Below are 14,571 nucleotides of genomic sequence, written 5' to 3' on the forward strand. Positions count from 1 at the left end.
GAGCAAAATGTTTGTGCTCTTTGCCATTTTGATTTAGTCTTATTTAAACATCATAATTTAAACAACTTTTCTAACTGCCCCCATTTTCTATTGTGCTCCTATGACCAAAAAGACATGATTTCATATAGGCCTTATTTCTTTCCTTCTCTCTCATCTCCCTCCTCAGGTTTTGTTGAAATCATATGGGATTTAATTTCTTGATCATTCTTACCTTTTTTTTCCTCCTTCTGGAGTAAATAATAATAAAAAAAAATAATAGGTGTGGTAAATTTTACAGGTTCATTTTAAACAATTATTCAGAGCTAACTATAATTTTTTTAACAGTTTTATACCAGTTTCTCTTGTACCATTTCCTTGTTTAGGTTAAGTTTTGGTTTTGCTTAGGTAATTTGTCTCATAACATGTGGTATATTCTTCAAATTCCTGAGGAGTTAACTATAGATTAATTTTTTCCTTCCAGGATAATTATAATATGTCTGAATAAAGAATTCTAGGATCACTGCCTTTCTTTCAAAATTCTGAAGTATTTCCCCACTGTTTTGCCCATGAGACATCTGTAAGATGAAGGCATCCCTTCTTTATAAGTGGCCAAGATTTTCTGTTTGAAACTTAAAAAAAAAAAAATTCCCTTTGGAATTCAGAAATAACACCAGATGGGACTGAGCCTGGACCTTCTTTAATAATTCTTACCAGTATTCTATGAGCCCTCTTCACAGAAAAGTGGAGGTTTTGGTTTGGATTTTGTTTTGTTTTCTCCAAAGGACTTCTATCTCTGAAATCTTAATGCCTGGCACATTTCTTGGTGCCAGCTGGGCTCTGAGTAAATGCCAGTTGAATGACTACATAAAAACCAAACTAAGGAATGACATTTTAACTGCCCTCAGGCTGCAATGACAAACATAAAAGGAACAAAAATAAAGGCTCAACACAGTAATTAATTCTTCTGTAAACACTCCAGTCCCCTAGAACCACTTCCCTGCTTCCAACGAAGCTGCTTTCTAACCAGACACCATTGAGGGGGCGTCAGTGCTTCCAGGCCATCAATTTTGACAGGAGGTCCCCTACCTGCCCCTGCCCTCTCCTCATCCCCAGGGTGAAGCTTGTCCTCAGTCCTCTAGATACACACATCTTACCTGGGGCAGGGTTGGAGGTCCAAGGACCCTGCCTACTCACTCCACATCCACCCATACCATGTAGATGAAAATCTACCTGCCAGGTAGCTCACCAATTCCAGGTTAAGCCTGTTCATAGACCTTCCAACACTGGCATTGGTAGGACCTGGGAAAATGAGAAATACAGTGTTTTCTTTAGATTATCTGATCATCTGCGCTGTCATTGCTGTTACTTTTTCCTACAATAATGAAGATTGGCATGTGGATTATACAGCTATACCAAGGATACCTACTGTCTTCTGAAAATGATTTTGAGAAGAGCAGACTGAAGAGACAGAGAGGAGGGTGAGGGCGCAGGGAGAATGGGAAGGATGGAAGAGTAGAACGAGAGCAGATTCTGGGGGCAGAAGTAATGGGTAAGTAGAGAAAGGCAGGGAAGACAAAGAAGAGGGACAGAGGGAAGTTGGACATCAAGGAAGAAGAAGAGAAGACCACAGAGATACAAGCAGTGGGAAGACTGTTGGGAGGGTCACTGGGTACCAATGGGTACCTTCCATCACTTCTGTTCACAGATGAAGACATTGAAAACCCAAGGGTAGACTTCATTTCTCTAAGGCCCAAAGCTACTAACTTTTCCAGTCAGGCCACAGGCTGCAGATTTAGTTCTTAACCAGGACTCCTTCCACAGCAGCAGGTACAATAGCGGAGATCAGGAGGGTGCACACAAGCACAGGGAGAAAATCTGGAAGCCAGATAGTTGGGGGTGGGGACAGGCAGGTAGCATAAAGGAGAGCTGGAGGGGAAATGAGAGACGCTGTGGGAGGCCTGTGGCTGAGGGTGGTAGTGGAGTTTCTCTGACAGGGAAGTGGGCAGGAGAGGTTGTCTCTGCAGCAAGGGAAGTCAGATGGGGGAGCGAGAGGGAGAGGTGAGGGGAGCTGATATGTGAGTTGTGAGGGTAGCTTGTCCTACTAGGTGTCCTTCACCTCACAGAGTCTCAATGCTGCTCGTCCTGCTCCTGCTCTTCCAGGGACTCCTCTGCCCTGAGGAAAGAACAGCTGGTAAGAAGAGCTCAGGTGGAAAAACACCTGTGCTTGGGGCACAGGTGGGCAGAGAGGAAGCTCTGGGGAGGTTGGGGTGGTGGGGGAGGGAGCAATATTCTGCAGAAAGCCCTCGGAGTTGTATTTCAGGCTAGTTCCAGACATGAATCCTTATCCCAGTCTCAGTTTCTTTCTCTGATTTTGGGGAGAAGCTGGCCTGGCGGAAATGAGTATTAGAATATCCTCAACCTGTCTAGTTCTGTCTCTCATATCTCCTCTCATCCACTCATACTCTCTCCATTTATCATTTCTCTCTTAGATCCCCAGGCCCTAGGACCCCCTCATCTAGCAGCAGAAGAGCCCCTCACCTTCCGTCTGCTCCAGATCTCCTCCTTTGCCAACCACAGCTGGGTGCAGAACCAGGCCTCAGGCTGGCTGGGTGAGCTGCAGACGCATGGATGGGACAGCGTCTTGGGCGCCATCCGATTTCTGCGGCCTTGGTCCCAGGGGAACTTCAGCAAAGAGGAGCTGAAGAATCTCCAGGCGTTATTCCAGTTGTACTTTCATGGTTTCACCCATGAAGTGCAAGCCTTTGCCAGCCAGTTTCAGTTTGAATGTGAGTTTATTGTTCCCAGTTCATTGTTGTTTCTGAAGGCCCTGACCATCTTCCAGAGGGAAAAGATGGTATAGGGACACTATCACCCAATCTTCCTGATCTTATACCCTGTTACCTGTGTCTCTCTGTCTTTTTCCACCCCCCCTATATACACGGAAGGGCCTACGTGCACATATCATTTCACATCCCTGAACATACTCTCAAATGAGGCTCCTTGGAAAGGTTATTCCTGGCCTCAGACTCTTGGCCGGTTTCTACCCCCCCTTCTCCCTCGCCCAGGAAAACCTGGTGGCGTAGTGGTTAAGAGCTACGGTTGCTAACCAAAACATCGGCAGTTTGAAACCACCAGGCCCTCCTTGAAAACCGTATGGAACAATGTTACTCTGTCATATAGGGTTGCTATGAGTTAGAATTGACATAATCGGTTTGGTTTTTTTTTGGTTCTCTCTTGCCCTAGTGGTCACAGGACTGGGCCTGGGTCTAATCACTCCTGAGTGAGTTCTCTTGTAGACCAGTCTCCTATCTTCCTAACAACATTCCCATCTACCCCTTTCCCATAAATTATCTCAAAATACCTTTCTTAACCTCAAATTATTTTCCCACGAATTTCCTCCCCCATTTCCACCCCAACTCTAGTCTCCAATTATGATTCCCCAGCAAATTTCCCTCCCCTTGGATCTCTTTCTTCTCTAGATTGTTTACCTCCCTTCCCTGTAATTATTTCCACACTGGTTCTCCCTTCCCTCCCTTCCCTCCAGATCCCTTCGAGCTTCAGATATCATCGGGGTGTAGAATGAGTGATGGGGAGGCCTCGGAAGGCTTCTTAAAAGGGGCATATCAAGGAACAGATTTCCTGAGTTTCCAAGGGAATTCCTGGCAGCCATCTCCAGGAGCGGGGAGTCGGGCCCAGAATGTCTGCAGGGTGCTCAATCGTTACAGAGATATTAAAGAAATAGTGCAGGGCCTTCTCAGTGGCACTTGCCCTCGATTCCTGGCAAGCATCCCTGAAGCCGGAAAGGCAGAACTGGAAAGACAAGGTGAGCCCAGCTCTCTCTTTCCTCCTATTCCTAGTGCTTTAACTCTTCTGTTTGTTTTTTCCATTCCTTATCATCCTTGTAAAATTTATAATGAGAATCCAGAGGATGGGATATGTGGGTTTAGAACTGGGTCCTAGACAAGGGAGAGAAGTGATTACACAAACTGCTAAGGCACCCTGAGTCCCTGAGCTATGGCCTGGTGTCCCTGCTTGAATTTCGTTTCTCCCTATCTCTCTCCAGTGAAGCCAGAAGCTTGGGTTTCCAAAGGTCCTACTCCTGGTCCTGGCCGTCTGATGCTGGTGTGCCATGTTTCTGGCTTCCATCCCAAGACCGTGGGGGTGATGTGGATGCGGGGGGAGCAGATGCAGCTGGGAACTCGGCAAGGTGATGTCTTGCCCAATGCTGATGGGACCTGGTATCTCCAAGTAACCTTGGACGTGGCAACTGGGGAAGCAGCTGGTCTATACTGCCGAGTGAAGCACAGCAGTCTAGGAGGCCATGATATAATCATCCACTGGGGTGAGAAAGAACTGGGGCCTAGCAGGGACAGGATGGAAGAAAGTCCTTAGGCTTTTGAGTGAAGAGTTAGGGAAATGAGTAGGACTGTTAGGCACAAGAAAAATAAGAGTTGGAGAATCCAGATAACTAAAGGTGGAGAATGATGTGAGCTAAATTTCAAGAAAATGAAAGTAGGGGATTAGAAGTACTAAGGAAAGAAGGCAGAAGGACCTAGAGGTTTGACAAGGGGATCAGTGATAAAGACTTAGGAGGAATTGAAATGTGGGCTCCAGAAACTACAGATGAAAATGCTGGGAAGCTCCCACTCCTGTGAAATGAGAAGCATTAACTGCAGAGAAATAGAAAGTATTATAGATTGACATTCCAACTTTCCCCCAACCAGATGGATACTCCAGGCTCTTGATACTGATCGGTTTGACTGTCACAGTCATACTGGTCATGCTGATTGTCCTTGAGTTTTGGTTTAAAAAGCAGAGGTGAGACTTTTTTTGTTCTTTGCTTCTTCAACTTCTTAACTCATTCTCTCCTCTATCTTCTTTTTTTCCTTCTCTCACTCTCTCTGATTTTCCTTCTTTTAGGTTAAGGCCCTCTTCGCCTTTGTTCCCACAGCTCAAGTTGCAACTCCCTTTCTCGCCATGTGCCCGACCCTGCCATAGGAGCCAACACCCAGGACGCCAGGGGTTCAGGACATCAACTCTGCTCAGCCCTGGAATCATGGGCTAAATACAGGTTTTTGAAGAAGTGGAAAACAAGACTGAGCCAACTCTAGTGATGTTAGTTTGTTCTTCTATTTACATCTATGTCCATGACCCATTCAGGGCTGGCTTCATGGGCATGTGACCTGTGCAGTAGCACAGGGCCCCTTGATTAGAAGGACCTCCTGTTTGGTTTAATGCTCTGCTGTTGCTGTCTTGAAATTCCCAATAGTATCGAAACAAGAGGCCCCTCATTTTCACTTTTTCCTGGTCCCACAAATTACTTTGCTGATTCTGCCTAATGCAATATTTCCTAATCAATCCTGGCTGAAATAAATTTGTCAATAGGGAAAGTGATGTTGCTTTGATTCATTCTGTCTTTGACATTTCTGCATCGTTTGACTATGCTCTTATGAAAACCCTTCTTCTTCCCCTTTGCCTCCCACTAAAGGTGAAGGAGGCAGGTGGGTACCTCAGATCCACAGTGATTCAGGTGTTTGTCATCTTTAGAGGTAGCTAGAGAAAATAATATCACGTGAAATGTTTCCTATCAAAGTGAGGATGGGGTTGGACTGGCATTCTTGTTTTCCTGAGATTCTGTGAGTCACGTGTACCTGTGAATGTGCATAAGCAGGGGAGGGATTCATATTTTGAGCAGTTAGAAAGAGGACATGGGTGTTGATGGTGAGTTTTGTTGGAGGAAAAGACAATGAAGGACACGAGTGATCAGATAGCATCTAAACTATGTGTTTACTTTTCTGTTATTTTGGATGATGATAATGTTTGATTTCCTCTTAGTTTTTTTTTTTTAATGGATTATTAAATTATCCAATTCCTTTAATTAAGGTACATTTGATTGGTACTATCAGAGAGCAGGGAGCTGGTAAGTTGCAGAGCTCATACTATGTCCTGTCAACACCACCCTAGGATGAGTAATGAAGCCAATTGTGTAGATTTCTTAGTGGACATTTATAACTCCTTATAAGGCATTTTCAAGTTAATAGATGGGGTCCTGTGATCACTTATCCACTGTACCCTTACCCTTTCACTGTTGAGAGTCCACTACCTTCTGCAGGACATGTTCAGATGGTCTATCTAGAGGTATGACACTAGAGTCCAGGGAGGAAGGGAGAATTTCAAGGGGTTGTTTGGAGCAATAAGTGATGAAAGCCAAAGTTCCATCACATGGATAAGGCCATATGGCCTCAGTAAGGTTCTTTCAGTTTCTGGCACAGGTGTGTATTACAAGTATATTTCCAATGTTCCCCCTTTGAATGGATTTTTTCCCCATGGCTCTATTTTTTTGATCATCATAATTCTTAACTTGAACTGAGTTCAAGTTAACTTCTCTGGTCTCATTCCCAATCTTTTCCCCACTCTACACTATGCTTTCTGGCACTGGACTTCTGCCAAGCTTCTTTCCACCTCAGGACCATTATGTTTACTTTCCTGCTGCCTGAAACTCTACCCACAGATGTCCCGTGGTTCATTTCTTGACACCTTTCAGCTCTTAGCTTGAGGGCCACTTCTATAGAGATAACTTTCCTGACTGGTTTAGCTAAAGTAGCATACTCCACGTGTCTACAGTGATTTTTAGAAAATTATATCTTCCTAAACACAATACCTTAATGCTATCCTAATTCTATTTAGGTAGTATAAGGTATTATAGTTTTAAGTACCTGATAAGAATAAAGTACTGATAAGGTACCACAGTTAAGATATGGGCATATATTTCAGTGAGGCACATGTCCCCAGGGAGAAGTGGCTCTGGGCTGCCTGCACATGCACTGGTTCTCTTCTCATACAATTTTCATATAGAGACTCCAAAAAAGCCCTGAGGAAATATGATCAAGTTGCTAGAAATACCAGCTTAACAGAATTTCAGGAAGTTTTAAATATTGAAGCACAAGATAGCCAGAAACGTTTTATGTCATTGCTGTAGTGTAGACCTTAAACCTGTTGAAAAAACTCATGGCTGTTGAGTCACCTCTGACTCATAGAGAACCTATAGGGCAGAGTAGAACTGCCCCATAGGGTTTCCAAGGCTGTAATCTTCACAGAAGCAGACTGCCACATCTTTCTCCCACAGAGCAGCTGGTGGGTTTGAACAGCTGACCTTTTGGTTAGCAGCTGAGCACCATCAGGGCTCCTAGTGTAGACCTTAGGACTAGGTAATTTCATCAGAGCTTCTGGCTCAGGATCTGATACCTAAGAGCCAAGTGTGTCACTGAATCTGCCCCAGGACACAGGTTTCACCTAGTACTTCTAACCATGTTATACAAACTGCAACCCTGGGACGTGGGACTTACTGCTTCTAGAGGGACCAAACCAAAACCAAACCCACTGCTGTTGAGTCGATTCTGACTCATAGTGACCTTATAGAACAGAGTAGAACTACCCCCATAGAGTTTCCAAGGAGCACCTGGTGAATTCAAACTGCTGAACTCTTGGTTAGCAGCCATAGCACTTAACCACTATGCCACCAGGGTTTCCTCTAGAGGGACAGGGTGGTATTTTAAATAAAGGGTAATACTTCCCATTCCTGCCTGGTATAAAAAAGGAAGGAAATCTCCTTTGCTGACAGTACAAAACTGGAGCTTACTGTTTTCTGTTGTGAACACAGATACAGTAGAAACGATAGTAGATGTGGTTAGAGAAAGAGATGAAGGGGATAGTCTTGGTTGCTGGTTTACATTTCTCTAGAAATGGTATTAATTGCTATAGGGAGACTGCATTAGGACTGTTGGCACCAGAATATGCTGGGACCAAAGCTCAGAACAGCACAGTAGGCATATGCTCTTGATAAACCATGGCCTTAGTGTATGTCTGTCTGGTATTTTCTATCTAATGAATGAAGTAAGATGAAGAGGTGAAAGACCTGATTTAGGGGTGCAAGATAAACCAAAACAAAATTTCAGGTCCCCAAGTCCATCCTGCAGATAAAAAAGGATGTTTATATAGCCCTTACTCTGGAGCCTGTGTTCAGGGGGAGAGATCTTAAGAAAGGCACAGGGCTTCTTCTTCAGGCTACCAAAGAAGGTTTCTATAGGTCTTTGGGACTTAGACTTTGCCCTTAAAGAATTAAAACTAGTTCATAATCTTTCCTTCTAAACCATTCTCCCATTCTGACTTTCTTCTGAATGATGAAATGATGACCCCATCATTTCATAGCCTCTCAAGATTAAAATCTCATTTCTCCTTGCTTCATCATTTCTTCCTGAGTAGCCAGTCACTAAATATTTTGTTATAAGTTCTCTTACATCCCATTTACACTTCCATGACCCTGGTCCAAGTGTGAATGCCATTGCCAAAAAAGTAACACAAAGCAATGTGATGCTCAGTTATTATAGCAAATAACAGAAGAATCTATTTTAAGTGAAAGCTGATTTAATAATCCAAAACCAAACCAGTTGCCATCAAGCCAATTCCTACTCATGGTGACCCCATGTGTTGTAGAGTAGAGCCACACTCCATAGGGTTTTCAAGGCTGTGACCTTTTGGAATGAAATGGCCAGGCCTTTCTTCTCAGACACCTCTGGTGGATTTGAACTGCCAGACTTTGGGTTAGCAGTCAAGTGCTTCACTGTTTGTGCCACCCAAGGCTCCTAATTGAATAATATAAAACATTTAAATAGATCCTACTGTAAGCCAGACACTCTTCTACATACTTTATACACATTAATTCATGTAATCCCCACAACAATCTTGAAGGAGATACTATTATTACTCCCATTTTATAAATGAGGAGGTAAGGGTGATATAACTAGTAAGTGGTTAGGCAGACAGATTTGCTCCAAAATCTATGGTTTTAAACCACCTCGCTACACATGAAACAAATAATTATTGTGAGTCTACCACGTAATGGATACTATTATAGGCAATGAAATATAGGAAAGAAATAAGAATAAAATTCCTTGTCTTCACAGAGCTTACATGATAGTGGAGGGGAGAGAGGAAAGCGACAATAAATAAATAGAAACTATTATATTTTATTATATGCAAGATGATGGTGTGAGGTACAATTAAGGAGACCAGAGAAAAACAGCCCATGCTTTCAAGAATGGTGGACAGAATTGGCTGCTCTGAGAAGGGTCCAAAATAAGAACTAGGAACAAGCCATGTAGTATCTAGCGGAAGGAGCATTCCAGGCAAAAGAGCTACAAATAAAAGGTAGTATTATACTGGGTGGGCTCTAAAAACTGTAAGAACTTCAGGGTGGTTGGATTGGAGTAAGCCAGAGGGAACACAGCAGGAGCTGATACCATTAAGTTAAAGTGAGATCATAAAGGACGATATAGGCTATTATAAATGTATTGAAAGTCATTGCAAGGTTTTAAATTAAGGTAAAGCAGTTGTGGGGTAAAAGGAGATGAGTTTTTAAACACGTGTTACTGGGTCTTACCACTGTGACTACAAACTGGGACACAGCTGAAGCTACATCAAAATTATAATGACCCCAATTCGCTTATCTGCACTAGTACAAACTTAACTTTAAGTATTTCTCACATGTACTCTCTTTCCATATCAGTTACCAAACAACACCTGTCTTGCTTTTTCCTTTCCAGTTCATGCTTGCATTTGCCAACTATCAGTTGCCCATACCATTGCTTGGAGTAGTTTCTTTGCTACCACTTCTGTTGGTACCCATGTTGAGAAGGGTTATGTCTATATCACCTGTTTCTCCCAAAGCTTCTGACCAATACTCAAGTGCCTTTTTGGATGGATGCTCCGTATAGAGGCATGGGTGCGGTTTAGTTTGGAGCTCTTTGCCTTATTGGATAACCAGTTTCAAAAGCTGCTTTGCTTAGAGGTAGGGCCAATATGATAGAATAGTAAGATGCTTCCTGTGGTCCTACTTACAACAAAGACCTGAAAAAACAAGTAAATCAATTATATATGACAGTTGAGGAGCTTTGATCATCAAAGACAAAGATGAGGAGTTGGACTGAGTGGTAGGGGGAAGGAAAGACAGTTCAGAAGCAGTGAGGACGTGCCAGTCTTGAGGTAGACAGCACCCTGTGTGCACATGGGCCGAGGTGAGCAGTAGCACTCGGGATGTGCTTCACCATGTTGGGAGGGACCAGGTGCTGGAGAGTCTTCACGAGCCAGGGAGAAATGACACTAGATCTTCAGAAGTTAAGTGTAAGTGTCTAATCTACTGTGCAGGATCAACATAACCCCTCCCCTCCAGGAATTTTGTAGCAGAGAAGTGTCACTTTCCCCTCACCTACCCCCCTCCCTGCTCAGTCCTTCAGCATTCAACAATTGCCATACCCCCTAAGTTGGAAATAGGAGCTATTGTGCCCAAACCAGTCTCGTGGCTTTAGGAAAAAAAAAAAAAAGTAGCTTGCCTAAAATCCCCTAAGCCAGGGACCCAGAAAGTCAGTCTTGTGGCTTCAAAAACTTACCATGTCCCCCAAAGCTGGAAACTCACGGCAGGCACTGCCCCTTTACCTAGGCACTGACATAAAGGATTCATGGACTTTGAATGCCCTTCACGCCTGCTTAGACCTGTGTGAGTCAATTCAACAGCATACGCCCTCATTAGTATAGAGCAACAGAGTATATACCTGAAGCCTATTTTCAACTGCAGCAGCCAAAGGTGAGTTGCAGATTTGTGCCATTTGACAACACCCTGCCTGTTAAGCAGGGTCCTCACTCACCTACATCAGGGGCCTGAGGACTGGCGGTTTCACCCACTCCACCTAGCCACCCATGACAGTGATCTGAGAATACATGGTGCCTCCCAATCCTTAATAGCCAACCGCATTTGGTGACCAAAGTCTGGCTGCAAAACCCACCCACTTACACCCTCTAGGGGACAGGGACATGCCTTACACCTAGGCACTCATGCAAAGCTGTCAGCCCCCTACCTTCCTCAGCACATAGCCCTCTACTGCTGCCAGATACCTGCGCCTTTTCCAATCACTCCTATGAAGCCCTGCCTGTTGTCTAGGACTGTTGGTGAGTGTCTGCACTACACACCTGGTGAACAATGACCTGGACACCTGAGCGGAATCTGCACAAGAAAAGTAAATAGACTCTTGGGCTCACAAACCTAGTAGCAGCTTTAACCACTTGGTGACAGGACATGAAAGCTTCAAAGATGTCAATAACAAAAGCAGCTCACACGCTTAGCCTATTCAGGCATATCAAAACAAAACAAAAAGCTAGGACATGGTGAGCAAACACACAATAAATAAATATAATAATTTATTTATGGCTCAGAGACAACAGTAAACATCAAATTACATAAAAAAGCAGATCAAGATAGCTCCAGCAAGTAACCAAAACAAAGAACCAGGAAACCTTCCAGAGGAAGATAAAATATTGGTATTACTCGAGTTAGAATTCAAAAGATTAATATACAGAGCTCTTCAAGACATCAGGAAGTAGATTGGGCAAAACTCATATCAAGCCAAAGAACACGCAGACAAAACAATAGAGGAATTCACGAAAACAATACACAAACAGAACAACAGATTTGACAGATCACTAGAAACCGTAGGGAGATAGCAAATAGAAATCCAAATGATAAACAATAAAATTTCAGAATTAGACAACTCAGTAGAAGGTCATAGGAGCAGAACAGAGGCAATGGAAGGAATTAGTGAGATTGAAGATAAAGTCCTTGACACCAATTTATTTGAGGAAAAAATCAGATAAAACAATTTTTGAAAATGAAGAAATGCTAAGAATTATATGAGATACTTTCAAGAGGAAAAATCTGTGAGGGATTAGAGTATGAAAACAGGGGTGGGGTGGGGGAATAACAGAAAATACGGAGAGAACTCTTGAAGACTTGCTGTCAGAAAGCTGCCCTGATGTTGTGAAAAACAAAAAGATATCTCTCCAAGAAACTCATTAAACCCTATACAGGGTAGATCCCATAGAAAGTCACCAAGACATATTATAATTGAACTTGCCAAAACCAAAAATAAAGAAAGAATTTTAAGGGCCGCTAGGGACAAATGTGTCACCTACAAAGGAAAGTCAGTAAGACTAAGCTCTGAAGACTCAGCAGAAACCATGCAGGCAGAAAGGCAATGGAATGACATATATAAAGATTTGAATGAAAAAATTTCCAGCCAAGAATTATGTATCCAGCAAAACTGTTTCTCAAATACCATGATGAAATTAGGGCATTTCCAGATAAACAGAGAAAATAAGGGAATTTGTAAAAATAAAGCCAAAATTACAAGAAATATTAAAGGGAGTCCTGTGACTGGAGAACTAACAATATCAGAAAACAACCCAAGACTAGAACACAGGACAGAATAACCAGATATCAACCCAGATAGGGAAGTCACAAAACTAAGTCAAAGCTAAAAGACTGTACCAACGTACATGGACCATTCTGCAGAATAGACCATATATTAGGCCATGAAGCAAGACTTAACAGAATCCAAAACATTGAAATATTACAAAACATTTTTTCTGACCATAAAGCCATAAAAGCAGAAGCCAATAACAGAATAAACAAGGAAAAAAAAAAAGTCAAATACATGGAAACTGAACAACAGCTTGCTCAGAAACTACTGTGTTATAAAAGAAATCAAGGACAGAATAAAGAAATTCATAGAATCAAATGAGAACGAAAACACATCTTATCAGAACCTTTGGGACACAGCAAAAGCAGTGCTCTAAGGTCACTTTATAGCAATATATGCACATATCCAAAAAGAAGAAATGGCCAAAATCAAAATATTAACCCTACAACTTGAACAAATTGAAAGCGAGCAGCAAAAGAAGCCTATGGGCACTAGAATAAAGGAAATAATAAAGATTAGAGAAGAAATAAATGAAATAGAGAGTAGAAAAACAATTGAAAGCATCAACAAAATCAAAAGCTGGTTTTTGAAAAGATCAATGAAATCGATAAACCATTGGCCAAACTGACAAAAGAAAAACAGGAGAGGAAGCAAATAACTCGAATAAGAAATGCAATGGATGATATTACAGCAGACCCAGCTGAAATTAACAGGATCATAACAGAATACTACGGAAAAAAAAAAAAAAAAAAAACTCCCAATAAAGAAAAGTCCTGGCTCTGACTGCTTCACAGGAGAATTCTACCAAACTTTTGGAGAAGGGTTAACTTCAGTACTACTAAAGGTATTTCAAAGCATTGAAAAGGATGGAATACTTTCAAACTCATTCTATGAAGCCAGCATAATCCCGATACCAAAGCCAGGTAAAGACACCACAAAAAAAGAAAATTACAAACCAGTATCCCTCAGGAACATGGAAGCAAAAAATCCTGAACGAAATTCTAGCCAATAGAATTCAACAACATATCAAAAAAATTATTCATCATGACCAAGTGGGATTCATACCAGGTATTCAGGAATGGTTCAACACTAGAAAAACTATCAATGTAACGCATCACATAAATAAAAGGCAAGAACCATATGATCTTATCAAATGATGCAGGAAAGGCATTTGACAAAGTCCAACACCATTCCTGATAAAAACTCTCAGTGAAATAGGAATAGAAGGGAAACCCCTTGACATAATAAATGGCATTTATACAAAGTCAACAGCCAAAATCATCCTAAATGAAGAGAGCCTGAAAGCATTCCCCTTGACAACAGGAATCAGACAAGGATGCCCTTTATTACCACTCTTATTCAACATTGTGCTGGAGGTCCTATCCAGAGCAACAAGGCAAGAAAAAGAAAAAAAGGGCATCCAAATTGGTAAGGAAGAAGTAAAAGTATCTCTATTTACAGATGATATTACCTTACATAAGTCGGAATTGACTCGACTGCAATGCGTTTGATTTTTTTTGGTATGATCTTCTACACAGAAAACCCCACAGAATCCACAAGAAAACTATTGGAACTAATAGAAGATTTCAGGAAAATATCAGGATACAAGATAAACATACAAAAATCATTTTGATTCCCCTACACCAACAAAGAGAACTTTGAAAAGGAAATCGCCAAATCAATGTCATTTACAATAGCCCCCAAGAAGGTAAAATACTTAGGAATAAACCTAACCAGAGATGTGAGAGACCTACATAAAGAAAACTACAAGACAGTACTATAAGGAACCAAAAGAGACCTACATAAGTGGAAAACATATCATGCTCATGGACAGGAAGACTCAACATTAGAAAATATCAATTTTATTCAAAGTGATCTACAGATACAATGCAATCCTAATCAAATTCCAACATCATTTTTTAATGAGATGGAGAAAAAAATCGCCAACTTCATATGGAAAAGGAAGAGGCCTGGGATAAGTAAAGCATTACTAAAGAAGAACAAAGTGGGAGGTCTCACCCTACCTGATTTTAGAACATATTATACCGTCACGGTAGTTAAAACAGCCTGGTACCAGTATAACAACAGATACGTACACCAGTGGAACACAATTGGGAACCCAGACCTAAATTCATCCACCTATGAGCAGCTGATATCTGACAAATGCCCAAAGTCTGTTAAATGGGGAAAAGACAAGTCTCTAACAAATGGTGCTGGCATAACTGGATATTCATCTGCAAAAAAATGAAACAAGACCCATACCTGACACCATGTACAAAAACTA

At 41.9% G+C, this 14,571-nt stretch overlaps 1 protein-coding gene across 6 annotated transcripts; it reads left to right on the plus strand.

Annotated features, from left to right (window-relative positions):
* The first annotated feature begins 1,454 nt into the window (after positions 1-1,454).
* Positions 1,455-5,795, plus strand: CD1E (CD1e molecule). 6 transcript variants are annotated; one of them, XM_023554145.2, is made up of 6 exons: positions 1,456-2,170; positions 2,469-2,765; positions 3,524-3,802; positions 4,043-4,186; positions 4,704-4,797; positions 4,900-5,795. In XM_023554145.2, exons 1-6 carry the CDS (start codon positions 2,110-2,112, stop codon positions 5,042-5,044), a joined length of 1,020 nt encoding a protein of 339 aa, XP_023409913.2. In that variant the 5' UTR covers positions 1,456-2,109; the 3' UTR covers positions 5,045-5,795. The 6 variants fall into 6 exon arrangements, with proteins under 6 accessions (XP_023409914.2, XP_023409913.2, XP_023409912.2 ...); XM_023554144.2 differs by having other exon boundaries at positions 1,457-2,170; positions 4,931-5,791; XM_023554143.2 differs by having other exon boundaries at positions 1,459-2,170; positions 4,043-4,321; positions 4,900-5,790.
* The last annotated feature ends 8,776 nt before the right edge of the window (positions 5,796-14,571 follow it).

This window comes from Loxodonta africana, chromosome 3, assembly GCF_030014295.1.
Source record: "Loxodonta africana isolate mLoxAfr1 chromosome 3, mLoxAfr1.hap2, whole genome shotgun sequence".
Classification (NCBI taxonomy): Eukaryota; Metazoa; Chordata; class Mammalia; order Proboscidea; family Elephantidae; genus Loxodonta; species Loxodonta africana.

What these genes read in the sequence shown, in the direction of transcription:
- CD1E (XM_003414957.3), top strand. Translation starts at nt 2,110, where the DNA reads ATGCTGCTCGTCCTGCTCCTGCTCTTCCAGGGACTCCTCTGCCCTGAG. An exon ending in CCCTGAGGAAAGAACAGCTG is followed by an intron (nt 2,171 to 2,468) that starts GTAAGAAGAGCT and finishes TTTCTCTCTTAG; the next exon opens with ATCCCCAGGCCCTAGGACCC. An exon ending in TTTTGGTTTAAAAAGCAGAG is followed by an intron (nt 4,798 to 4,930) that starts GTGAGACTTTTT and finishes TTGTTCCCACAG; the next exon opens with CTCAAGTTGCAACTCCCTTT.